The sequence below is a fragment of the Oncorhynchus tshawytscha genome, linkage group LG19 (genome assembly GCF_018296145.1).
Source record: "Oncorhynchus tshawytscha isolate Ot180627B linkage group LG19, Otsh_v2.0, whole genome shotgun sequence".
Lineage (NCBI taxonomy): Eukaryota > Metazoa > Chordata > Actinopteri > Salmoniformes > Salmonidae > Oncorhynchus > Oncorhynchus tshawytscha.
Genome location: NC_056447.1, coordinates 34354246 through 34380350, shown reverse-complemented (window position 1 = coordinate 34380350; position 26105 = coordinate 34354246). Strand labels below are relative to the sequence as shown.

Sequence of the window (26105 nt, the reverse complement as noted above, 5' to 3'; positions counted from 1 at the left end):
TTTATCATGCATGGGACTACACACACACACACCCTGTTTTATCATGCACACAGAACCTCTGTTTTATCATGCATGGACACACACACACAACCTCTGTTTTATCATGCACACACACACACAGGATCCATGGACACACACACACAACCTCTGTTTTATCTTGCATGGACACACACACGCAACCTCTGTTTTATCATGCATGGGACCTACAGACAAACACACAATCTCTATCATGCATGGGACCTACAGACACACACACAACCTCTGTTTTATCATGCATGGGACCTGAGGAGAAGTAGCGTTACCTCAGAGAATAGCGATAAGAGGGCTAAGGGCTATCGCTCTCACCAGAGCCTTTAAACACAAACACTATCTTTCTCTCCTACTCTCTTTCTGTCTTTCTTTCCCTCTCTCTCTCTCACTCACTCTCTCAAACACACCCAAACTGATAGCAGGACATTTATTTAAACACACACAGTCTGAGCTGTAGTGGCTCACGTCCAACTACCTATTTTGTTGTTGTTTTGATCATTCTCTCTCTTAGTTAGTAGTGTGCTGGTTCAATGGATGGTTAGTTAGTAGTGTTCTGGTTGAATGGGTGGTTAGTTAGTGTTCTGATTTAATGGATGGTTAGTTAGTGGTGTTCTGGTTGTGTTCTGGATGAATGGATGGTTACTAGTGTTCTGGTTGAATGGATGGTTAGTTAGTTAGTGGTGTTCTGGTTGAATGGGTGGTTAGTTAGTGTTCTGATTTAATGGATGGTTAGTTAGTTAGTGGTGTTCTGGTTGAATGGATGATTAGTTCTGATATTCTGATTTAATGGATGGTTAGTTAGTGGTGTTCTGGTTGAATGGATGGTTATTTAGTGATGTTCTGGTTGAATGGATGGTTAGTTAGTTAGTGGTGTTCTGGTTGAATGGATGGTTAGTTAGTGGTGTTCTGGTTGAATGGATGGTTAGTTAGTTAGTGGTGTTCTGATTGAATGGATGATTAGTTAGTGATATTCTGATTTAATGGATGGTTAGTTAGTGGTGTTCTGGTTGAGTGGATGGTTATTTAGTGATGTTCTGGTTGAATGGATGATTAGTTAGTGGTGTTCTGGTTGTGTTCTGGTTGAATGGATGATTAGTTAGTGGTGTTCTGATTTAATGGATGATTAGTTAGTGGTGTTCTGATTTAATGGATGGTTAGCTACAGACCTATATCTATCCTACCCTGCCTTTCTAAGGTCTTCGAAAGTCAAGTCAACAAACAGATTACCGACCATTTCGAATCTCACCATACCCTCTCTGCTATGCAATCTGGTTTCAGAGCTGGTCATGGGTGCACCTCAGCCACGCTCAAGGTCCTAAACCATATCTTAACCGCCATCGATAAGAAACATTACTGTGTAGCCGTATTCATTGATCTGGCCAAGGCTTTCGACTCTGTCAATCCCCACATCCTCATCTGCAGACTCGACAGCCTTGGTTTCTCAAATGATTGCCTCGCCTGGTTCACCAACTACTTCTCTGATAAGAGTTCAGTGTGTCAAATCGGAGGGTCTGCTGTCCGGACCTCTGGCAGTCTCTATGAGGGTGCCAAAGGGTTCAATTCTTGGACCGACTCTCTTCTCTGTATACATCAATGATGTCGCTCTTGCTGCTGGTGAGTCTCTGATCCACCTCTACGCAGATGACACCATTCTGTATACTTCTGGCCCTTCTTTGGACACTGTGTTAACAACCCTCCAGGCAAACTTCAATGCCATACAACTCTCCTTCCGTGGCCTCCAATTGCTATTAAATACAAGTAAAACTAAATGCATGCTCTTCAACCGATCGCTGCCTGCACCTGCCCGCCTGTCCAACATCACTGCTCTGGACGGCTCTGACTTAGAAAACGTGGACAACTACAAATACCTAGGTGTCTGGTTAGACTGTAAACTCTCCTTCCAGACCAACATCAAACATCTCCAATCCAAAGTTAAATCTAGAATTGGCTTCCTATTTCGCAACAAAGCATCGTTCACTCATGCTGCCAAACATACCCTCGTAAAACTGAACATCCTACCAATCCTCGACTTCGGCGATGTCATTTACAAAATAGGCTCCAATACCCTTCTCAATAAATTGGATGCAGTCTATCACAGTGCCATCCGTTTTGTCACCAAAGCCCAATATACTACCCACCATTGCGACCTGTACGCTCTCGTTGGCTGGCCCTCGCTTCATACTCGTCGCCAAAACCACTGGCTCCATGTCATCTACAAGACCCTGCTAGGTAAAGTCCCCCCTTATCTCAGCTCGCTAGTCACCATAGCATCACCCACCTGTAGCACACGCTCCAGCAGGTATATCTCTCTGATCACCCCCAAAACCAATTCTTTCTTTGGCCGCCTCTCCTTCCAGTTCTTTGCTGCCAATGACTGGAACGAACTACAAAAATCTCTGAAACTGGAAACACTTATCTCCCTCACTAGATTTAAGCACCAGCTGTCAGAGCAGCTCACAGATTACTGCACCTGTACATAGCCCACCTATAATTTAGCCCAAACAACTACCTCTTTCCCTACTGTATTTATTTTCTTTTATTTTATTTATTTATTTATTTTGCTCCTTTGCACCCCATTATTTGTATTTCTATTTTGCACATTCTTCCACTGCAAATCTACCATTCCAGTGTTTTACTTGCTATATTGTATTTACTTCGCCACCATGGCCTTTTTTTTGTCTCTACCTCCCTTATCTCACCTCATTTGCTCACATCGTATATAGACTTGTTTCTACTGTATTATTGACTGTATATTTGTTTTACTCCATGTGTAACTCTGTGTCGTTGTATGTGTCGAACTGCTTTGCTTTATCTTGGCCAGGTCGCAATTGTAAATGAGAACTTGTTCTCAACTTGCCTACCTGGTTAAATATAGGTGAAATAAAAAATAAAATGAAATAAAAGTTAGTGGTGTTCTGGTTGATTGGATGATTAGTTAGTGGTGTTCTGGTTGAATGGGTGCTTAGTTAGTGGTGTTCTGGTTGAATGGGTGCTTAGCTAGTGGTGTTCTGGTTGAATGGGTGCTTAGTTACTGGTGTTCTGATTGAATGGATGGTTAGTTAGTAGTGTTCTGGTTGAATGGGTGCTTAGTTAGTGGTGTTCTGGTTGAATGGATGTTTAGTTAGTAGTGTTCTGGTTGAATGGACGGTTAGTTGGTAGTGCTCAGGTTGAATGGATGGTTAGTTAGTAGTGTTCTGGTTGAATGGATGGTTAGTTAGTAGTGTTCTGGTTGAATGGATGTATAGTTAGTAGTGTTTTGGTTGAATGGATGATAAGTTAGTAGTGTTCTGGTTGAATGGATGTTTAGTGAGTAGTGTTCTGGTTGAATGGATGGTTAGTTAGTAGTGCTCAGGTTGAATGGATGGTTAGTTAGTTAGTAGTGTTCTGGTTGAATGGATGGTTAGTTAGTAGTGTTCTGGTTGAATGGATGATTAGTTAGTAGTGTTCTAGTTGAATGGGTGGTTAGTTAGTAGTGTTCTGGTTGAATGGATGATTAGTTAGTGGTGTTCTGGTTGAATGGATGGTTTGTTGGTAGTTTTCTGGTTGGGGTCTGGTTCTGTGGATGGAGGCTGTACATGGAGAAGAAGTTGGAGCTCTCTGGCGTTACCTTCCTGGTGTTCAGTTCAGTCAACACATCCAGGGTCAGGAGACGGAAGGGTCTGGTGTTGAGATGAGTTGCCCTTCAGATGGTCAAACAGACCAGTGGAGAATGGGAAGAAAGGGAGGAGTGAGAGAGGAGTGAAATGGTAGAGGACAGGGGATGGTCCCAGAGATGGAAACACAGTGAAATATTTACATTACCCAGAGAGAAGAAAAGGCACTGCGGCCTCCCACTCTCTCCCCCACCACTCCTTCATCCCTCCATTCTCCCCACCTCATCATGTGTGCTGTATGCCGCGGTATAATCAACATGCCCTCACTTAAGTGGCTATAGGCTATATAACATCAGCCAACAGGGTTTTAGTAAGTGCTGCTAGTGTGTGTGTGTGTGTGTGTGTGTGTGTGTGTGTGTGTGTGTGTGTGTGTGTGTGTGTGTGTGTGTGTGTGTGTGTGTGTGTGTGTGTGTGTGTGTGTGTGTAGTTGGGCCCAGGTAGCTGCTGTGGTTGGTGATGGAGGATCATGTGTCTCTCCTCCACCTCACACTCCTCTCCTCTCTTATTCACACTCCAGTGGGACTGTGGGTGTCACATTCTACTTCACACTCTGCGCTATCCTGCTAACACCATACACACACACACACTGGCATGTGCGCACTAACATGCACACTGGCATAATACCTTTCATTTCGTTCTCTGTTAATGCACAAATACACACACACACAAACACCACTCATTGAATGTCACGCCACAAATAAACTTGCATTATTCATTGAAAAACTCACATGTACTAGACACAGCGCACACACACTTCTTAAGGCTCATGTCACCGGTATTCACTCTGAGGGCCACTATCTAAAAACATCAACAAGGCAGCCTAAGCAACACATATCTTATGCACGTGTGTCACCCCCTGGTCAAAGTATTTTGTGTTTATCTTTATGTATTTGGTCAGGCCAGGGTGTGGCATGGGGTTTTTGTAATTGTGGTGTGTTTGTCTTGGGGTTTTGGTGGTGGTATTGGGATTGTAGCTTAGTGGGTTGTCTAGCAAAGTCTATGGCTGTCTGGAGTGGTTCTCAATCAGAGGCAGGTGCTTATCGTTGTCTCTGATTGGGAACCATATTTAGGCAGTCATATTCTTTGAGTTTGTCGTGGGTGATTGTCCTTAGTGTCCTATGTGTACTCTCTGTTAGTTTGCACCAGATAGGCTGTTTCGGTTTCGTTTATTGTTTTTTGTAAGTTCGTGTTTCTTTGTTGTATTAAACATGGATCGCAATCGACACGCTGCAGTTTGGTCCGACTCTCCTTCATCACCACTAGAAAACCGTTACAGAATCACCCACCAACCAAGGACCAAGCGGCGTGGTAAACAGAGGCAGCAGCAACAGCAGCAGCAGGAGAAGCGACAGGTGCAGTAGGAGCAACAGCAGCAGCAGCAAAGGCAGCAGCAGGAGCAGCAAAGGCAGCAGCAGGAGAAGCAACAGAGGCAGCAGCAGCATTGGGAGAGGCTGCACTCTTTGGATAAATGGACTTGGGAGGAGATCCTTGACGGACAAGGACCCTGGGCAGAGCCATGGATGGAATTGGAGCTGTCGGCGAAGCTGAGTCTGAGAGTGTGGAGGATGTATTGGACAGAGTAGAAAGAAAGGTGTGGGCTTGGCATAGCATGCACGGCATACCAGTGCCAGCACTACGCATCAGGCCTACAGTGCGTCCCACCTGTTCAGCGCTGCCGGAGCTTTTCTCCTCTACAGCGCTGCTGGAGTCTCCCGCCTGTTCAGCGCAGCCAGAGCCTTTCTCCTCTCCTGCGCGGCCGGAGTCTCCCGCCTGTTCAGCGCAGCCAGTCTACAAGGAGCTGCCAGTCTGTAAGGAGCTGCCAGTCTGCACGGAGCTGCCGGTCTGCACGGAGCTGCCGGTCTGCACGGAGCTGCCGGTCTGCACGGAGCTGCCGGTCTGCACGGAGCTGCCGGTCTGCACGGAGCTGCCAGTCTGCACGGAGCTGCCAGTCTGCACGGAGCTACCAGTCTGCAAGGAGCTGCCAGTCTGTAAGGAGCTGCCAGTCTGCACGGAGCCGCCAGAGCTGCCAGTCTGTAAGAAGCCGCCAGAGCTGTCAGCCTACATGGAGCAGCCAGAGCTGTCAGTCTGCATGAAGCAGCCAGAGATGTCAGTCTGCATGGAGCAGCCAGTCTGCATGGAGCAGCCAGTCTGCAAGGAGCTGTCAGTCTGCAAGGAGCTGTCAGTCTGCAAGGAGCTGTCAGTCTGCACGGAGCTGCCAGTCTGCACGGAGCTGCCAGTGCACGGAGCTGCCAGTCTGCACGGAGATGCCAGTCTGCACGGAGCTGCCAGTCTGCACGGAGATGCCAGTCTGTAAGGAGCTGCCAGTCTGCACGGAGCCGCCAGAGCTGTCAGCCTACATGGAGCAGCCAGAGCTGTCAGTCTGCATGAAGCAGCCAGAGATGTCAGTCTGCATAGAGCAGCCAGTCTGCATGGAGCAGCCAGTCTGCAGCTGTCAGGAGCTGTCAGTCTGCAAGGAGCTGTCAGTCTGCAAGGAGCTGTCAGTCTGCAAGGAGCTGTCAGTCTGCACGGAGCTGTCAGTCTGCACAGAGCACAGAGGTTTGTCAGTGAAGTATATGTACACACTGTGTTTGCCTACTCATTCATTTGAAAGCAGTTATCCTCAGCATTTTCTGGTGACATTGAAAAGGAGCCAGGAGAGGATGTACTTCAACTATCTAACAAGGGAATCAAGAGGGTACCGCTTTAAGTATTCAAAAAGATGAGATCCTGTTTAACTCAGAACAGAGAAGGGAAAGAGGGGAGATGGTCAAATGGGGGAGATTGTAGCTTTCTGGGCATGCAGTAATATAGAGGAATAGGGGATGACAAATGGGAGCAAGCCTAGTGAATCATACAGTATCGCATAGGGCTCCAGTGCACAAAACAACAACAATAGGTTAGTCTGACAGCAAACGTCAGTGTGTACAGTGGTATAAACAGTTTGCTATCTTCTCCTGTGTTGCATCTGCCTCCAGGGATGGTCCTTGCTGATAATCTTGTGGTATCCAATATATTACCAAGTATTACACTTCCTACCAAGTCCATGTACTGTACTGTGGCCTCGTGAGCTCAGTACAACTGTTTGACTCAAATGAAATCAAATAGTTTTGGTCACATGCGCCGAATACAACAGGTGTAGACCTGACAGTGAAATGCTTAGTTACGAGCTCCTAACCAACAATGCAGTTGAAAAAAATATATGAATAAAAATAAGAAATAAAAGTAACAAGTAATTAAAGAGCAGCAATAAAATACCAATAGCGAGACTATATACAGGGGGGTACCGGTACAGAGTCAATGTGCGGAGGCACCGTTTAGCTGAAGTAATATGTACATGTAGGCAGAGTTTTTAAAGTGACTATGCATAGAAGTTAACAGAGAGTAGCAGCGGTGTAAAAGAGGGGGAGAGGGGGCAATAGTCTGGGTATCCTTTTGTTTAAGTGTTCAGGAGTCTTATGGCTTGGGGGTAGAAGCTGTTTAGAAGCCTCTTGGACCTAGACTGTCACCCCCGTTTGTACACCGGTACCGCTTGCCATGCGGTAGCAGAGAGAGCAGTCTATGACTAGGGTGGCAGGAGACATTGACCATTTTTAGGGCCTTCCTCTGACACCGCCTGGTATAGAGGTCCTGGATGGCAGGAAGCTTGGCCCCAGTGATGTACTGGGCTGTTTGCACTACCCTCTGTAGTGCCTTGCGGTCAGGGGCCGAGCAGTTGCCATACCAGGCAGTGATGCAACCAGTCAGGATGCTCTCGATGGTGCAGCTGTAGAACCTTTTGAGGATCTGAGGACCCATGCCAAATCTTTTCACTCTCCTGAGGGGGAATAGTTTTCGTTGTGCCCTCTTCACGACTGTCTTGGTGTGCAAACTATGTTAGTTTGTTGGTGATGTAGACATCAAGGAACTTGAAGCTCTCAACATGCTCCACTGCAGCCCCATCAATGAGAATGGGGGAGTGTTCGGTCCTCTTTTTCCTTTAGTCCACAGTCATCTCCTTTGTCTTGATCATGTTGAGGGAGAGGTTGTTGTCCTGGCACCACACGGCCGGGTCTCTGACCTCCTTCCTATAGGCTGTCTTGTCGTTGTCGGTGATTAGGCCTACCACTGTTGTGTCATCGGAAAACTTATTGATGGTATTGCCTGGCCGTGCAGTCATGAGTGAACAGGGAGTACAGGAGGGGACTGAGCACGCACCACTGAGGGGCCCCCGTGTTGAGGATCAGCGTGGAAGATGTGTTGTTGCCTAACCTTACCACATGGGGGCGACCCATCGGGAAGTCCAGGATACAGCTGCAGAGGGAGGTGTTTAGTCCCAGGGTCCTTAGCTTATTGATGAGCTTTGAGGACACTATGGTTACCTTAGTGTTCTTGGGCATAGGCATGATGGTGGTCTGCTTTAACATGTTGTTATTACAGACTAGGACAGGGAGATGTTGAAAATATCAGTGAAGACACTTGCCAGTTGATCAGCACATGCTCGCAGTACACATCTTGGTAATCCATCTGGCCCTGCGGCCTTGTGAATGTTGACCTGTTTAAAGGTCTTACATGATCACACAGTCTTCTGGAACAGCTGGTGCTCCCATGTATGTTTCAGTGTTATTTTCCTCAAAGTGAGCATAGAAGTAGTTTAGCTCGGCTGGTAGGCTTGTGTCACTGGGCAGCTCTTGGCTGTGCTTCCCTTTGTAGTCTGTAATGGTTTGCAAGCCGTACCACATCCAACGAGCATCATACCAGCATCGTATGATACAATCTTAGTCCTGTATTGACTCTTTGCCTGTTTGATGGTTCATCGGAGGTCATAGCGGGATTTCTTATAAGCTTCCGGGTTAAAGTCCCGCTCCTTGAAAGCGGCAGCTCTAGCCTTTGTCTCAGTGCGAATGTTACCTGTAATCCATGGCTGCTGGTTGGGGTATGTACGTACGGTCACTGTGGGGACGACGTCATCGATGCCCTTAGTGATGAAGCCAATGACTGATGTGGTGTAGTCCTCATTGCCACCGGAGCAACCCCGGAACATATTCCAGTCTGTGATAGCAAAACAGTCCTTTAGCTTAGCATCTACTTCATCTGACCACTTTTTTTATTGATCTAGTCACTGGTGCTTCCTGCTTTAATTTTTGCTTGCATGCAAGAATCAGGAGGATAGAATTATGGTCAGATTTGTCAAATGGAGGGCGAGGGAGAGCTTTGTATGCATCTCTGTGTGTGGAGTAAAGGTGGTCCAGAGTTTTTTTCTCCTCTGCTTGCACTTTTAACATGCTGATAGAAATTTGGTTAAAGGTGATTTAAGTTTCCCTGCATTAAAGTCCCTGGCTACTAGGAGCGCCGCCTCTGGATGATCGTTTTCTTGTTTGCTGGCAGGCCATGAAACCAAATTGAACAATTGTTAATGTGTTTTGTCATTTGCGTCGTGTGTAGACTATTTAAAATATGTTTAAACCATTAATTTGGTCTCGTGGCCTATCATGCCCCCCCAGGAAGAGAGAGAGAAAGGTGTTGGATGAAAAGATGAGTAGGTATAAAACACAGTCAACATGCTAATTAAAACAATTGTCCTGGAGGAAACATATACCTCATATTGTTGAGGAGGGAGAGAAAGAGAAAGTGTGGGAAAGAAAGAGCAAGCTTGAGACAGAAAAGGGATGTGCGTGTCAGAGAGAGAGAGCCCATATGAGAGGTAGATAGCAGGAGAAGGTGAGAGCAGTGTACCGTAGAACACAGAGGTGTTGTGATTCTCTGTGTAGTTTGACTAGTCAACATCTGGAGGGAAGCATTCTGTTACAGCGAGACGAGACCAGGCAGGGTCATCATCGTCACGGAGCGGACACAGTAGCAATGGAGAATATGTAATGGTCTGTAATGGGCTACGATGGTTATCAGAGCACTGGCGACGTACGACATCCATTTCAACTAGCAGCTAAAGGTCAATGTAGCAGTCTAAGTCTCCAGGCTGGTAGAATTGTGGGTCTTACACAAGGCAGACCTATTGGTTGTGAAAAGACAGTCGATGTCTGCTTTAGTGTTTTCTGGGACAGAGAGTTTTTTAAAGTTGGAATAACTGGGCACTGGGACTCAGTACCTGGGGAAAACACTCCCTCCTCCTTTGTCTGTGGAAACACACACATACAGAAACAGATACAGAAAAGAGCAAGTGCACAATCTCTCTCTCTCCTTTCTTTCTTTGAGTGCCGGTGTGCTTCCCAAAGCAGATTTCCACCCTGTATCTCTGTAGAGAGTACTCCCACACATACACACTCTAGAAATTACAGCACACAGAAACATTATTCATGCAAACAGTCAAAAGACTGAACACAACACGCACAAACACTACAGGAGTGTTCATGCTCATTTTTTGTCTTTCTGTCTCTCTCTCTCTCAATTTCTCTCTCTCTCTCTCTCGATTTCTCTCTCTCTCACACACACACACATTCACTCACAGATACACACACTGCGACCGATCGAAACACACAGTGCAACAAACCTTGACACCACGGGGTAGTGTTCTAGGTTTGGTGTCAGCTCAGTGGAGATGCTGGAGGGTGATAGCGGTGAGCTGAACAAAGGCTGATGAATCAGCTGCTTATCAAACTCCAGCCCCTCGTATGACCTGTCAACACGGCAGCAGCAGAGCGACATTATCACCCAGCACCACCGCAGTGCCACATCACAACTCCTCATCCCCCAGCCGCAGCCCCACTCCCGTCCCACTGCAGGCAGGGGCCCGCCGAATCGCGTGGCATTACAACACACACTTCAGCAAGGTAAAAAGGTTGAAGATGTCTGTTCTTCCTCTCCTTTCCTCCCTTCCTCCACCCAGAGAGAGAGAGAGGGACAGCGTGACGATTGTCATGGCATGTTTAATTCAGCAGCCTCCCGACAGTCGCTGTCACAGTGGCGATTTATGTGTTGCCGTGGCGTTGTGTTGCCTCCCACCTCAGCATCAGTATTCAGCGGTGGAGGGAGAAGGCAACCTTGAGTGGAATGTAGGGGCAGGGAGGAGTAGAGCGAGTGGAGGGAGCCCGTTCTTAATTACCCTGCTATAGAGGGTGTGTTAATATGCACACCACATAGCACACATCCTCTCACTAGTCAAACATCCAGACAGCTTTTTAATTTTTTTACTATTTTCACTTTGTGTGTTGTTTTTTCTCCACTTTAGATTGAGCAGGGCTGTTGAGGCAGATTGCTGATGAGTTTTTCTTTGTTTGAATGACATTTGAGGTGAGGTTGTTATCGTGGTAGTTTTTATACTGTAGGTGTGAATGTTTTCTGGTTGCTGTGGACTTGGACTGATTTAAATGACAGTGTCGTTGTTTCCCCCCTAGCCTCCACTGAAGGTATTTATGTGGTTGTGTCCTGGTAGTAGGGGTGTGTTTTTACTAACAGGCATGGATGGACAGGCCACTGGATTTCTCAAAACACTTCAATTGCCTTCTGTCTAGTGCTATCTTGAAATATCATCGTGGGGGGGAGGGGGGTTAACTCCAGGAGATGGCATGCTTTTATGACAGACGCTTTACAAGATGCATTAGCACACATAAAAGTTTATTAGTCATCCAGCTAGCAGCTAACACTGTGGAGCTGTCAGGCCCCAGTGGCAGTGTCTCTGCATGTTTCTCTTTCGGTTCCTGTCTCGGCTACTACTACAGGAACCACAGACACTGGGACCAGGCATACACACATTCTCACAGCTCTATTCTGTTCTCTTATGAGGGCATGGATTGTATGCTCAAACATGAAAAGTTATGTAATCAATGATATCCCCAGTGGTAAGTATTCAGGACAAATTCTGTCAGTCGATTAAAGATATATATTTATGAGAGGACATGTGGAACTGAGGGACAGGGGACATTTATCAGGAGAAGAACGTTTTGACAGCAGCACACAGGCAGGCAGAGAAGATGGTATAGGCTTCCTGTGTGTCCTTCAGACCAGGGCTATGTACGTGTGGATGACAGGACTATGGGGGTATTCTGTCATTCACATGACAGAAGGCTTTGCCTAATAGCCAGGCTGTCACTTCTCTGCCACACTCTCTCTCTAACTCTCTCCCTCTCCCTTTTCTGCTACCATATGTGCCTCTGCCATCTCTCCATCTCTGAGAGAAGGTGAGAAAGTGATTTCCATAACATCGCGCCGAGAGAGTCCACTCAGACAGCATTCCTAAGCATTCCCGGACAGCTTGCCTCGGCACCTGGGTGATTCTTCAATGGTGGTGGCGCCAGTAATCAGCCGTTAGAGAAGGATGGAGGGAGGCAGATGTGCCAGTCTGCTTACCCCTTTCTCTGTGTGTGTGCGTGAGTGAGTGCGTGAGTAAGTGCGTACCATGTTTGTGGGCGGGAGGACGTTGTGACCAGTCACTCTTCATAATGGCCCGGCGCCTACACATCTCATAACATACATCACATGGGCCTGATATTCATATCACACAAGGGGGAGTTCCCCTCTAGTAGAGCAAGATTGATGGCTCTTAGAAGCGCAGAGAAGAGAGGAGGAAGGGTGGGGATGGGGGATGGTTTTACTGTTATTTATCCCCTGTTAGCTATTGATTTCTCAGCACAACAGAGGTGTGGTTTAATAGAGGGATAGATACAAGTTTATCTCCATGCTGTTTTTCTCTCTGCTGTCCTTGAATCTCCAACTTTTCGGAGAGAAGATTAAGATATATTTAGAGCAGAGGTGAAGAAAGAGGCTTTTTCAACTGAGATGAGGAAAATAAACTTGGTTTAAAGTTTGGATCCTTGGCAAGAAGCTGGAGAAAAAAGACAAAGGTTCCTCCAAACCCTGCTCTCCTCGGTAGAAATGTCAAAGTTAACCGCAGAAAGATCCAAATACTTTATTTTACTCCTGATTGGCATAAGACGTTTTGTCACCCATTTCAGGTGTGCAGCCCACACAAACACTCACATTCAGGGAGCGCTAACTGAGTGTGAAGGATTTTGTTCCAGTGCTTCCCCGAAACACCTGATTCAGCTAATCAAGGTCCATCTCTGCTATAATTAAATGGTTAAAATTAGGATCAAATGCAACACAGTTGGCAGCATTGGGCTGTGACACCGGCACTTGGTCACATTGGAATTCCCATGACCCCCTCGTCACTCCAAATAACTTTTTCTCCGTTCAACCACGTGCTACAGCTTATCATTTCCACAATGTTCCAGAACCCAGTGTGACTGTTCTGTGACCTACCAGCAGTTCCATAAGAGTGACTTGTCCAAGCTGGTTATAGCCTCTGCTCTATTACCCTCTGACACAGGGTGGGACTCTACACTCAACAGTCATCGGCTGTGTCCGAAATGGTACCCTATTCCCTTTATTGTGTAGTACTCTTGACCTGGGACCATGAGGCTCTGGTCAAAAGTAGTGCACCATATAGGGAATAGAGTACCATTTGGGACGCAACTTACAGTCATCGTCTGGGAGAGTGGTACAATACCATACTACTCCAGGCCCTGTTCCCATATGTAGTCCCAATGAAACCCAGGACCAAATGGCTTTGCACACTCTGGGGACAAGTCTTTATAGTGCATCATGAACACAGAGGGCTCCAGTACTATGCAAAGCCTTGGTTGTTATGGGTCCTTCACTTCCCTATTTCCTGTCTGCCTGCCTGTCTGCCTGGTGTATTCTGCAGGCTGCTTGCTTGGGGGATCCCGGCACATTGGCCTACATTAAACTACAGCATTACTGTAGGCACTGATATGCTCCATTTCTCCATCTGGCCCCAGATAGAATAATGGTGGAGAATGAAACGAATCTCATCTTCTTTTCAGGCCTGCTCCACAGCTTCCACTAGAGACTCTCTCTCTCTCTCTCTCTCTCTCTCTCTCTCTCTCTCTCTCTCCTCTTTCTATACCTAGGCCTCCACTTTTATGTTGTTTTTCTCTCTCCCCTCGCTGCTCTTCTATAGGAAGCTCTTTAGAAACTAATGACGGCTAATAGGATTTTAACGACTCTGGAGGTGGTATAGGAGGCAGGCGCAGGCTCAGCCCAGGATGTACTCTAATTGTTTATCGTCTATTTACATCTCTGTGAAGAATGGCTTTATGGGGGAATTATCAGCCACGTGACACTTGCAACACAAACAGCCCTCCCTGCCGAGCCGCTTGGCCGCTTTGTGTCGTTCTGTTTAGCCCCAATTTTTATTTCACATTACTAATTAATGAGCGATTTCATTTCTTCGCCCTACGCAGGCGGCAGCATTTCTCGATGCAACTCTCCTCAATTAATTCCTCAATTGCCCCTGTGGCAACAGTGATTGATAAAGCACTAAATGAACCTATGTCAGATTAACTCTTTACCATGATTAATGCTCTTATCAGAATATCTCTTTGTTCATTCCTGTAAACGATTAAGGCAGGTACGTACATTGTCGACGCACACAGGAAATTGGCTCTTGGTTGATAACAGCTGTAACACTGCTACACACAATCTATCTCCTCAATGAATATTCAGATTGGATGAACATCAACTACGCTTGATTTAATTACACATCACTGACCTTATGTGTTCCAGCGTTGTGGTTTAGAGCCGGTAGCACACAGAAGCATATTCAGGCTATTGTATGCTACACGTGGTGGGTAGATTGCATGGATATCTTCTTGGGCAAGTGAGTGGTAGAATCCAGTGAATTTTATAATGTACATTTTTACGTAATAGCATGCATGAACATGAGCTGGAATCAGGGCCGCTGGAGGCTGTGGATCAGTAAGCTAATGATATGGATTATTTCTCTACTATACTGAGCCGTGTTTTGCTCACATCAATCACTTGCAATGTAAACTACAGGTTATAAGAAGCGGCAGCTCCCTCCGCTTCTCTGCCTGTAGCGAACAGATTATATCTTACACGCACCGTGCCAGTGTAATCATAGGTGCATTATTTACCTATGTGAAGATGTTCTCCTGGCCCTGTGAGTGAATATACTTCAGTCACCATTAACAGTACAGTACTGTATACATGTATGTATGAGGGAATGCAGTATCAATATTGCTGTGATAACATGGCTAGTAAAATAGATTGGTATATATGTGTACAGTACCAGTCAAAAGTTTGGACACACCTACTCATTCAAGGTTTTTTTCTTTAGTTTTACTATTTTCTACATTGTATAATAATAGTGAAGACATCACAACTATGAAATAACACATATGGAATCATGTAGTAACCAAAAAAGTGTTAAAACTAATCATGTCTTAAAGTAATGGCAGACTATCATTTCTCTTTGCTTTTTTGAGCTGTTCTTGGCATAATATAGACTTGGTCTTTTACCAAATAGGGCTGTCTTCTGTATACCACCCCTACCTTGTCACAACACAACTGATTGGCTCAAACACATTAAGAAGGAAAGAAATTCCACAAATTAACTTTTAACAAGGCACACCTGTTAATTGAAATGCATTCCAGGTGACTACCTCATGAAGATGGTTGAGATAATGCCAAGACTCTGCGAAGCTGTCATCAATGTAAAGGGTGGCTACTTTGAAAACTCTCAAATATAAAATATATATTTTTAGTTGTTTTACACTTTTTTGGTTACTATGTGATTCCATATGTGTTATTTCCTGGTTTTGATGTCTTCACTATTATTCCTAAATGTAGGAAATAGTAAAATAAAGAAAAACCCTTGAATGAGTAGGTGTGTCCAAACTTTTGACTGATACTGTATGTGTTACATCATATGACAGGCTCCCATCTGGGTTGCCTCCCACAATGTTCAAATGTTCCGGCTGAACATGTCTGTAGTAATAGACTGTCAGTTTGGCATAGAGCACGGCTCCCCAACCCTGTTCCTGGAGAGTTATCGTCCTTTAGGTTTTCGCTCCAACCTTAGTATTTTAATGACTGCATTTCGCAAAGTTCTGACATGTCTGCTTCGTGATTTGTTGGGAGAGTTGTCTGTCTGAAGAGGACCCACCCCAGATGTATTTTTTTACCCTTATTGAAGTTGCCAAAGTGTCCGTCATTGAAACCAGACCCTAATCACCGCTGAAGCCTAGGGTCATGTTTCTGAGACTCCTTGTAGATTCAGGATGTGATTGGTGGCTAGACAGCTTTTTGTTTTTTCTCTCTCTCTACTGCAACTCAGTCTTCAGATAGCTTTATCAAAGGAATTGTTGAAAAGAATGTTCTGGGAATTATGTCAAGCAACGCTCTGAATGGTTTGCGCTGATATTTCCTTTATCATGGAATAATAACTCTACTCATGTCTTTTTTCCCTCTGCGGCTTTGTTTAACAGCTTTATTAGGCCGTCTGTTCTGTCTTTGTCTCTATTTTAGTGGGTGTGTGCGTGGGTGTGTACTGTGTATACAGTATGTGTATGTGTGGTGGCTGCTGTAAAGTGAAGAGTGAGATGATGATGAGTGAGTGGACTGGCCGGCAGGTGTTCACTCCCTGTCAGGTCGGGGAAGGTTGCCTCAGCAAGCCGCTTCAGTTTACAATAGACACTCCAACGTCAATAACAGCTGTATGTAGAAAGATCGATCCACTTACTGAATAGCTATTCACAGCTCTTATCTAGAGGCGATGTGGTGGAAGCATACATTTACAAAATCCTCTCTTCCCTTTCAACATATGAAACTCTACGCGCTGACACAGACACACACACAATCTCCAATTGACATCATAGCAGTTCCTCCTGCTTCCTCTGAATCACTCTGACAGAGAATCCATTTCCTCCTCAGGCTTCAAGTGAAGCAGTGATCTTTTTTTCTCTTCCTCTCCACCTTTCCATGTCTCTCTCTCTCTCATTCCCTACATCCTTCCCTTCTCTCCCTCCATCCACTCCTTCCACTCTGCATTTCTTCTCATCACACTTCATCCCCAGCTGAGATTCTCCATGGCAGGATGATTGCAGTACAAAGTGCTGGGGACTGGCACAAGGTTTCCCAGGGACAGGTGGATGAGCAGGGGCCATTTCTAAATTACACATTTTACAAAGAACAGCTGTCGGATGAATGGTGGAGGACTGATCTACTGATAATAACCAGAAAAGAGAGAGATTGGGATGGTGAGTGGAAGAGAGCGGAAAGGAGAGGGAAAGAGAGACAGAGAAAGGAAGATCGAGAGACCGAGAGATTAAAAGAGAGATGGTGTCCTGCAGGACAATGGTCAATTAGACCCAGTGGAGCATTCGCTGTGATAAGTCAAATTACCCATCATACCCCTGCGCCCGTTTTCCACAAGGGACGGCCATCTGCGCCCAATGTAAAAAATACTATAGTGCCTCTGAAGTCTGCAGAAACACAATAGTGAATGCTGTAGTATTTACTGCAGTATACTGTTGAATTTACTGTTTTTAATCGCACCCTTCAGCTACCCTCAACCCCTCCCATTTATCTCTGAAGGTCATCCAATTTTGATTGCCATCTTTTTTCAACTGTGCTGTGATGTTTTAGAAAAGTTTTAAAAACCTTTCTATTCTCATAGTTTCTACAGATAAACATTTTTGCTAAGAGTGTTATACAATGGATTAAGACACACCCAGGAGTGCTATTTGCAGAGTTAGCTCCAGGTAAATGTTGCAATTCTTCAGTCATTCCTGAACCTGTGACCAAAAACAAGCTACATAAGGGCAGTACCAAAACAAGTGACCTCGTGATTCTGTCTCTTTTGTTGCAAAATCCGCAGCGCTGATAGGATTTACTGTAGTGATTTTGCTGACTTTCGTTTTTACCGTAGTGTTTTGGGTATATTTACTCAAGTGTTTTATTATCTTTGATATAGAAGTGGGGGGCTTTCTCCTTGAGGAAACCTACTGGAGAAAGACTAAAAGAGCAAATGTTCCATAGCTTATAGGTAGGACTGAGTTGTGAATGGGGAGTTCAGGGCTTCTCTAGGGAACATAATATGACATACACTTGGCATGTAAGTTTCTCAGTTATGGGTTGCACACATTGGGATATGGGGGAGGTGAATGGGCAGGGTATATGCAAATTGAATAATGTAGTATTTACTATAGTTTTAAAAAATATAGTGTTTTTGCGGACTGTAGTGTTATTGTGGACATTTCTGTAGTATTTACTACAGTATACTACAAAATTATATACTAAATACTGCAAATGATTGGGGGATACTACAGTGTGTAGTAAAGTATTCTACAATATACTACAGTTTACTACAACATTTTATAGTAAGTACTGTAATATTCTATAGTAAACTTTAGTTTTTTTATGTGGGTGGACTAACTCTTTCTTTTCTTGTTCTCTTGCTAACCCGCACTCATTCTTCCTCACTCATACTTTCTCTCATTCTCTCTCTCCCCCTTTCTCCTTCCTTCCCTCTACCACTCACCCTCTCGATCGGTCCATGTCTCAGAGCTGTTTGTGATGTTAAATCCTCCCGGGGAAGCTACCAGTTTTACTTCATTAAGTAGCGGCAGAGTGCACTGCTTACTGGAGAGTTAGGATAAGATGCTGTCCTGGGGGCCCTATCAATATCCGTTAAGGATCCTCTCTCATTACGGCCCCCCTCCTCGCAGGGTTTTGGGGCCCCTGAGAAATGGGCCTCTCTCTCCCTGCCTAATGTTATCGAGTAGGGTCAGTTGGCGGCCCTGCCTTTTGGCGATATTTATTTAACCCACGGATGACTGCCATGAGTGCCTTTCCTCTGCATCTCTGCTCCCTCACACAGGTTAGCATTTTTCATCATTAATCTTGTTCTGGAGGCAGTTCTGCAGAGTGGTCACTAACTGGCACCCCCCCTCATCGCTGTTTCACCCGTCCCATTAAGACCATCCGAAGTACCGCATTCTGATTGATTATGCCTGGTGCAATAAGGCTAGATTTGTCACACCAACCTTCGCTTTGGCTGCCCCTCCTGTCCAGCTCAAACATTCAGCGTCGCCGGCCTTCTAGCTGCTGAACATGTTGCTGGCAAACGCCCTACACTCATCAACTCCAGACTGGTCTCGTCATCATTACACGCAACCTGGTTCCAATCCCCACTCTATCACTGTATATATACTCAGTCATTGTATATGTTGCTTGTTTTCCTGAGAGGAATCTCTCCTAGTTTTTCCTGAGTACTTTATTATTTTGCACTTTGGGTTTCGTCACGCTTTTCTATATGGTGCTTTAATAAATCTCAGTAGTTCTAAACCTGCGACTGCATCCTGCCTACTTCTCTCTACACTTGTGACAAGATTGAGGAGGCAAGGCTGGAGCGTGATGGGCGCATTTCCGGATGATGACTTAGAAGCCCTGCGGTTTCTAGGCCAAGAGCAGGGAATTCAAACTCAATCAGGGCACAGCTCGCTCCCCTCCTCCCTCTCTGCATCTCTCCCTCCCCCATTCCCTCTCTGCATCTCTCCCTCCCCCATTCCCTCTCTGTCTGTCTCTATAGACCTCAGCAACAACGCCAGAAAAAGAACAGAGAGAGAAAAGTGTGTCGGCAACATGGTGCTTGATCCTCCTCTCTGGTTCCTCGCGGGGCACCTAAAGTTTTCCAAAATGAGTGATGGGTTCATTTTAGGGGTGACTGGCTAGGCATTTCCAATTTAACCAGTCAATGGATATTAGTATGATTTGGAGACGTTTGACACTTTCAGCTAATTTTTTCCCCCATAGCACTCTCTCTCTCTCTCTCTCTCTCAGCTTTGTCTCTCACACACACACAAGATACACATCCGACCCCATCCATTTAGACCTCATCTCTCCGTCCATCACCCAGGAGCCCCAGGACTGTCCCAACCCCACATTCTGCAGTGAGCTCCGCATTGGGCTTTTCAGCTCAGCCTGCCCCCTATCCATGGGCCACGGTCACAAGCAAGGGGAGGAGGAAATGATTGGTTGTGATCAATAATGCATCGACTACATTAAAGCCCATAAATAAGAAATGGCTGGTAAGAACCCGGAAAGTCCTCTTTAAGTTAGCGCTTCCCCACAACTCGACTGTTCTAACCAGGGCAGAGCAGATGGAGAGATGGAGAGGTGGTGGAGAAAGAGAGAGAGAGACAGAGAGGTGATGGGGAAGTGTGCTTGCATGTGCATGTGTGCATTTCCAGAGAAACAGGGAGAGACAGGTAAAAAGAAAGAGGTATTCTAACCTGTAGGGAATATTTATCTCTTTATTCTGACATTTCTTCCATGTTAACTCTATCCCTGCTTTCTCTCTTTCTCTCTAGACAAAATGGCCTCTCTCCTGCGGGTCGGATAGAATATACTGTATAAGTTATTACATCCATGGCGCCTAGGGTTGAGCCAGGACAATTGCAATAGAAATAGTTAATTTATCAACGTAGGGGAGCCATGTAAATATATTTGTAATTATGTCAAACAGCAGGGAGACTTTTTGGTTGACTGGAGATAAAAGATGAAATTGCCTAACACAAAAAAAACCTTTCTGAGTTTCTCCCTTAACTCAGCTTCTCCCCTCATGTCAGGCATGGGGGAATGGTGTGTGTGTGTCTGTGTGTGCGTGTGCATATGTGTGTTTGTTTGAGTGTCTACTCTTTAATGAGGTGCCCTTGTTGGCTGAGAGGTGGGTTGAGGTGCAGAACCAGAGGTCTTTATATCTGCAGCCAGAAGAGAAGTATGCTGCAGAGCATACACACATGCACACTCACACATACATACACACACTACAGAGCAAAACAAACAAACAAACACACACACACACACACACACACACACACACACACACACACACACACACACACACAGTTGGGCTTAGTAGGGCTCAGAGGTAGCTGCATGCCTTCTCCTGGTTAATGGATGTGGTGCTCTGCTGCCTGAGACAGCACCTCAGTCTAAGACTGGGGAGCAGGAGAGGGAGGAAGGACAGAGGAATGGGTGGTACAGGTTGTTAAAAGAGGAGAGAACAGAGGATAAGCTCTTTGACCAGATCCCAACAAGAGAGGATAGGAGAGAGAGGGGAGAGAGGGATGTTTGGATTCAGACCGAGTTAGCGCCAGCAGAGATGTGGTCTTTGGGAGGGGAAAGGGGGTAAGAAGAGAGAATGGTTAGAAGTACAGAGAAAGATCAGATAGCAGAGTGGAGAGATAGAACGTTTGAGGGGGAAGAGTACGAAGTGGGTAGAAGGAAGGGAGGAAAGGATAGAGAGAAAAGGAGGAGGATAAGTGTGCAGACGTGAGGAGGAGTATGTCTGTTTCTTGTCTTCTCTCTCTCAGGGAGGACAGGGAGAGGTAAGAGGAGGGATGAGAGCAGGAGGATGAGAGCAGGAGGGGATAACTATGTATTTTTGCTCTCCCTTCTCTCTCGTTTCTGTCATTCTATCACCCTCTGAACGTTGTCCAATTAAGGGATATGATTAGTGCAGCCTGTCCCCATTGGAATGGAATCTATTACACTCTCTCTGATTACTACAGGCTCCACCAATTTGGCAATCACTTTATCTGCGTCACTCGACAGCCACTAAGTAGAAAGATTTCTATACAAAATGTAAAAATTAAGACTTGATTGGTGACGTGTAGTTTGTGCGTCAGTGTGTGTTCGTGTGTGTGTGAGAAAGAGAGAGAGATTTTCTTCTCACAAAGATGTTCTTGCGTGTCTCGTTCCATCAGACTCCCTGAGCCGAGACGAGACCCCAGGGACTACGGAGAGGGCAGGTCCGGATCCTCAATTGGACACGCCCCCTGACAAATCACCTCCCACACCTCTCTCTCCTCCTACCTCTGTCCAGGAGACCAACACTAGAGAGAGTCTCCTTTCCTCTGCATGTCAGCTGACATTGGAGTGACCTTGAAGAAGGCTGCTGGTGGTGTAACAAAAATGGATCTTATTGCTTTCAGAACTTTTAAAACTACAATAACTATTTTAATTGAGGAGCATGATATCCATGCAATCAATTTCCGTCAGGCTCAGTTTTCACACCCAATCAGATCCTTGGCTGGTGAGCTTGGCTTAGAGAGGACTGTGGGTAGGAAAGCATAGCAGCTGAGTGCCTGCTAAAACCCAACTGAATAGAACATGAAATCCTGAATGTGACAAGCTGTGCTTTACTTTAATTTCTTCTGTATATTTTGTTTTGACAAGCAGCATTGAAAATAGAAAAGTTGACTGGTGACAGGACTTAGATCAGAGGAGGAATATAGAATGTACAGGACAAGGTGGGTGTTCCTGTTTTATACTCTAAAGGGAAATGTATTACAGGTGTCTCGAAAATCTTCCTTGACGTATAAACACAACCTAGCACTCACCTCTCATCTCCTCTCCTCTTCTTCTTCTACCTCTCCTACAAATTCTCCCCACTCCCTCCTCTTGTGTGTGTTTGTCAGATCAATCAGATGAAGCATTGACACATAATTAATTTGTGAGAGCCTCGGAGTACATGCTAGGTGAAAATCAAAGTGTATTTTGCCTGTATGTAATATTCCTCTGTGCAGTGTCAGCATTCTCTAATACCATGCCTCATTACCCGAGACAATCTGCACAGACAGTACAGTCCTGACTCCTGATGACTAACTTCACGCAGTACTGTCTTACTCCATCATGTCTTCAATATTCACATACAGAGGGTGTGTGTGTGTGTGTGTGTGTTTTGTTTGTGATGTGATCTAGAGACAAGTCTTAATGTGAAAGGAGAAGGTGACCTTTGACCTAATCAATATGACTTGAGTTGTGAACAAGACTCAGCCCTACCCAATGGGATCATGTTATTTTGTAGCAGTCATATAATGATTTCTAGAAAAAGATGCATTGATTGTTTCTATTCAGCAATAATGGTAAGAGTAAAGAGGGTGAAAGGAAAATAGTCAAGACATTAAAATTATTTAATTTTTGTTGTTGCCTTAAATTAATTAATAAATGAAATTACAGATAATGGTTTCAGAAGCCTATTGTCTCCCTTAGTAATGTGTTACGCAAGCTGAGTCCTGTGAAGAGGTGTCTTCCAGTCCAATATCAATCAAATGTATTTATAAAGCCCTTTTTAGCTGATAGTCACATAGTGCTGTACGGAAATCCAGCCTAAAACCCCAAACAGCAAGCAATGCAGATGTAGAAGCACGGTGGCTAGGAAAAACTCCCTAGAAAGGCAAGAACCTAGGACAAAACCTAGCGAGGTACCAGGCTCTGAGGGGTGGCCAGTACTCTTCTGGCTGTGCTGGGTGGAGATTATAACTTGTTATGGCTAGGGGCTCCGCTAGTGGAACGTTTCGACAACATTGCAGAAATTAAATTATTATAAATATTTAACTTTAATTAAATCAGAAGTGCAATACACCAAATGAAAGCTAAACCTCTTGTTAATCTAGCTACCGTGTCAGATTTCAAAAAGGCTTTACTGCGAAAGCAAACCATGCGATTATCGATCAGCAGACAAAACATTACGTACAGTTACCAGCCAAGTAGATTAGTCACGAAAGTCAGAAATAGCAATAAAATTAATCAATTACCTTTGAAGATCTTCTTCTTTTGGAAATACTAAAGGTCACGACGAAACAATAAATAGTTTTGTTCGATAAAATCCATTTTTATAGCTGAACACGAAACATTTTGTAAACGGCTTGTGTTGTGAATTCAGTGTCCTTCAACTTTGGACGTAACATTCGATGTAATTACTATCTCTAAACGGACGTTTATCGAGTCATGGTTTCATCAATCCTCTGTTTGTTAGTAACACAGCCATACTTCATGGTTCTTTTCCCGGGACATATTGACCGAAAGGAACTGATTTGAACACACCAAACTATGACCTCATTGCGCACCAATGATATGACCAGTGCTTCGTTGATTGACTGTATTTCGGACCAATGACTACTGATCGTCTTGAATTCTAGCTTGGTAGATAGCCAATGAGCTGAGGTAAACAACATGTAATGGCTCTCTCCGGGAAGACCAGACTCGAGCGTAAACACAGCCATTCGCCATTGAACATTCGACCTGAAGCAGCCACGCTGGTATTGTTTTGAGAGCATTTTCAGATGTTTTACCTGAAGAATTATGGTGAGTAAATCTGTAAAATCAAACACAAAGTCTAAATATACAGATCTACATGATATTATTGAAGAAATTGCTAGGGAAAGTGACAGTGAGTTACTCCAAGATGATTTGGATAGTGAGAATACTTTTGATCGCAATTTGAAAAGATGTTCTTGTGTGGAGAAGATGCAGTGTTGGACTGGTAAGTACCGTTGTTTGGAATTAGTAATATCAAATATTATTCATTTGAGTTGTTTGAGATATTTTTATTTTATTTGCCATGTATAAAAATACAATGTGTAATGAAATGTGTAAAGTACACATTGCTCTACATTGTGGGTGGGTGTGTGTCTGTGTGTCTGTGTATCTGTGTATCTGTGTCTGTGTGTCTGTACATACCTCCAAGTACAGCCCCATGCAACTTTTTCAGATGTTTTTCACCTCGGCAGTTGTTGATTCCCTGGTGTTGAACACTAATAAGTACGGAGCTAAGAAGCAGGCAGGCAAGAAGGAGACATGGAAGCCCATTTCCATGTCAGATTTGTTTTGTTACCTTTCTATGGTCATTTACATGGGTCTTGTAAAGCTAAAAACCCTGAAGGACTACTGCAAAACTGCACCCCTCTATCAACTGCCTTTTACCCACCACGGTCATGTCATGCAAAAGGTTTCTGACTTTCTCACGGCGCTTCATATCAGTGACCCAAAAGTTGATGAGGACAACGAGAAGAAGCGAGGCGCAGCAAGGTTTGATAAGCTCTGCAAAATTAAGTCTCTCTACCACAACATCATTGAGGCCTGCAAGACCTATTTCCGGCCCACCCAGAACCTTTCCATAGATGAGAGGCTGGTAGCCTCAAAGGCCCGAATTGGCCTAAAACAATACATGCGTAACAAACCAACTAAATGGGGTTACAAACTGTTTGTTTTGGTTGATTCTGCATGTGCATACACGTTCAATTTTTTTGTCTATGAGGGGAAGAGCATTTGTGCGACCGGTAAGGGACTTAGCTATGATTCCATTATGGAGTTATTAGATTTTCAGCTGCTAGGGAAGGGCTACAAACGGTTTGTGGACAACTTCTACACAAGCCTTACCCTGTTCACAGACCTGAGGTAGCTGGAGGTGTGGGCCTATGGCACCATTCGGACCAACAGAGTGGGCTTTCCGAAAACCAGGGTGAATGACATGCGTAAGCGGGCTGATCGGGGTACCATGAGATGGATTCGCAAGGATGGCCTGCTCTTTGTGAAGTGGATGGATACCAGAGAGGTCGTCATGTGCACCACTATCCACACGTCCTTCAGTGGTGATCACATCGTCAGGCGTGTGAAGGGCGCTACTGGGGCATGGACCACCAAAAATGTTCCCATTCCAGCTGCTGTGAAGGACTACAACAAGAGCATGGGAGGTGTGGACCTGTCAGACACACTGATAGACTACTATAATGTTCTCCACAAGACCATGAAATGGTACAAGACATTGTTTTATAATTTCATTGACATTGCTGTGGTGAATGCCTTCCTACTCCAGAAGGAAATGGCTAAGAGCTGTGGACAGCCCCCCATCTCATAGCTAGCTTTCAGGGAGCTGCTCATCCAGGAGCTTGCTAGCTACAGCAAGTCCATTCTAGCACCTTCTGTCCCCTCTACCTCTGTCCCTTCTGCTCCTCCAACCAGTGGTGTTCACATGCCAAAATTCATCATTGCAGGCAGGAATGTGCCTCAGGGCAAAAAGGGCTCAGTTGGGAGGCTTCGTTGTGCTCTTTGCCACAAGAAATTCCCTGTCACCTGCACCACCTGTTCGGTGACCCTCTGCTTCACACCAGAAAGAGACTGCTATGGGCTATGGCATCATCAGCACAATATTGTGTAGAGGACTGAGGGTCTTCACAATATTGTACATTGAAAGTGGAAATAGTTACCCTTGTTATTTTAAATTTTTTGAAATATTCATTTTTTATTTGGGGGGGGGGGGTATGTTAGAATAAACATTTTGTATATAGTTATGTGCATCAATGTATCACTGTACCAATTTGGCCACCTGGGTACATTTGGGAAACTTGTGAGGGACACCTGGGTGACTTCATGCTCAATGGCATGTACCTCACTCCTTCCTGAAGGTATCTGTCTGAAACTTTGGTCAAATACTGTTGCCCACTTATGTTCTTATTTTAAATTATCCCCAGCATCATATCTGAATGTTTGGCTGTTCTTGCTCCTTGGGCAAACATTCATAGATGACCAGCAGAGTCAAATAATAATAACCACAGTGGTTGTGGAGGCTGCAACAGGTCAGCACCTAAAGTAAATGTCAGTTGGCTTTTCATAGGCGAGCATTCGAGTTAGAGACCGCAAGTGCGGTAGAGAGAGTCGAAAACAGCAGGTTCAGGACAAGGTAGCACGTCCGGTGAACAGGTCAGGGTTCCATAGCCACAGGCAGAACAGTTGAAATTGTAACAGCAGCATGACCAGGTGGACTGGGGACAGCAAGGAGTCATCAGGCCAGGTAGTCCTGAGGCATGGTCCTAGGGCTCA

At 45.0% G+C, this 26105-nt stretch overlaps 1 protein-coding gene and 1 non-coding gene across 8 annotated transcripts in view; one reads left to right on the top strand and one right to left on the bottom strand.

The window, feature by feature from the left end:
- Nucleotides 1-26105, top strand: part of LOC112218675 (tripartite motif-containing protein 44) — a 116954-nt gene that overhangs the window by 55370 nt on the left and 35479 nt on the right. For 4 of the 7 annotated variants that reach the window (XM_024379692.2, XM_024379690.2, XM_024379689.2 and 1 more), the window contains exon 6: nt 21209-22467. The exons of 2 other annotated variants lie outside the window; for them this stretch is intronic. In XM_024379692.2, the coding sequence (XP_024235460.1) occupies nt 21209-21284 (76 nt within the window). In that variant the 3' untranslated portion in view covers nt 21285-22467. Of the gene's footprint in view, nt 1-21208; nt 22468-26105 lie in introns of those variants that run through there. One more of the 7 variants, XM_024379693.2, reaches the window with a different exon arrangement.
- Nucleotides 17418-17472, bottom strand: LOC112219274. The gene has a single exon (XR_002948728.1). It is a non-coding gene; the product is annotated as a U7 small nuclear RNA (small nuclear RNA).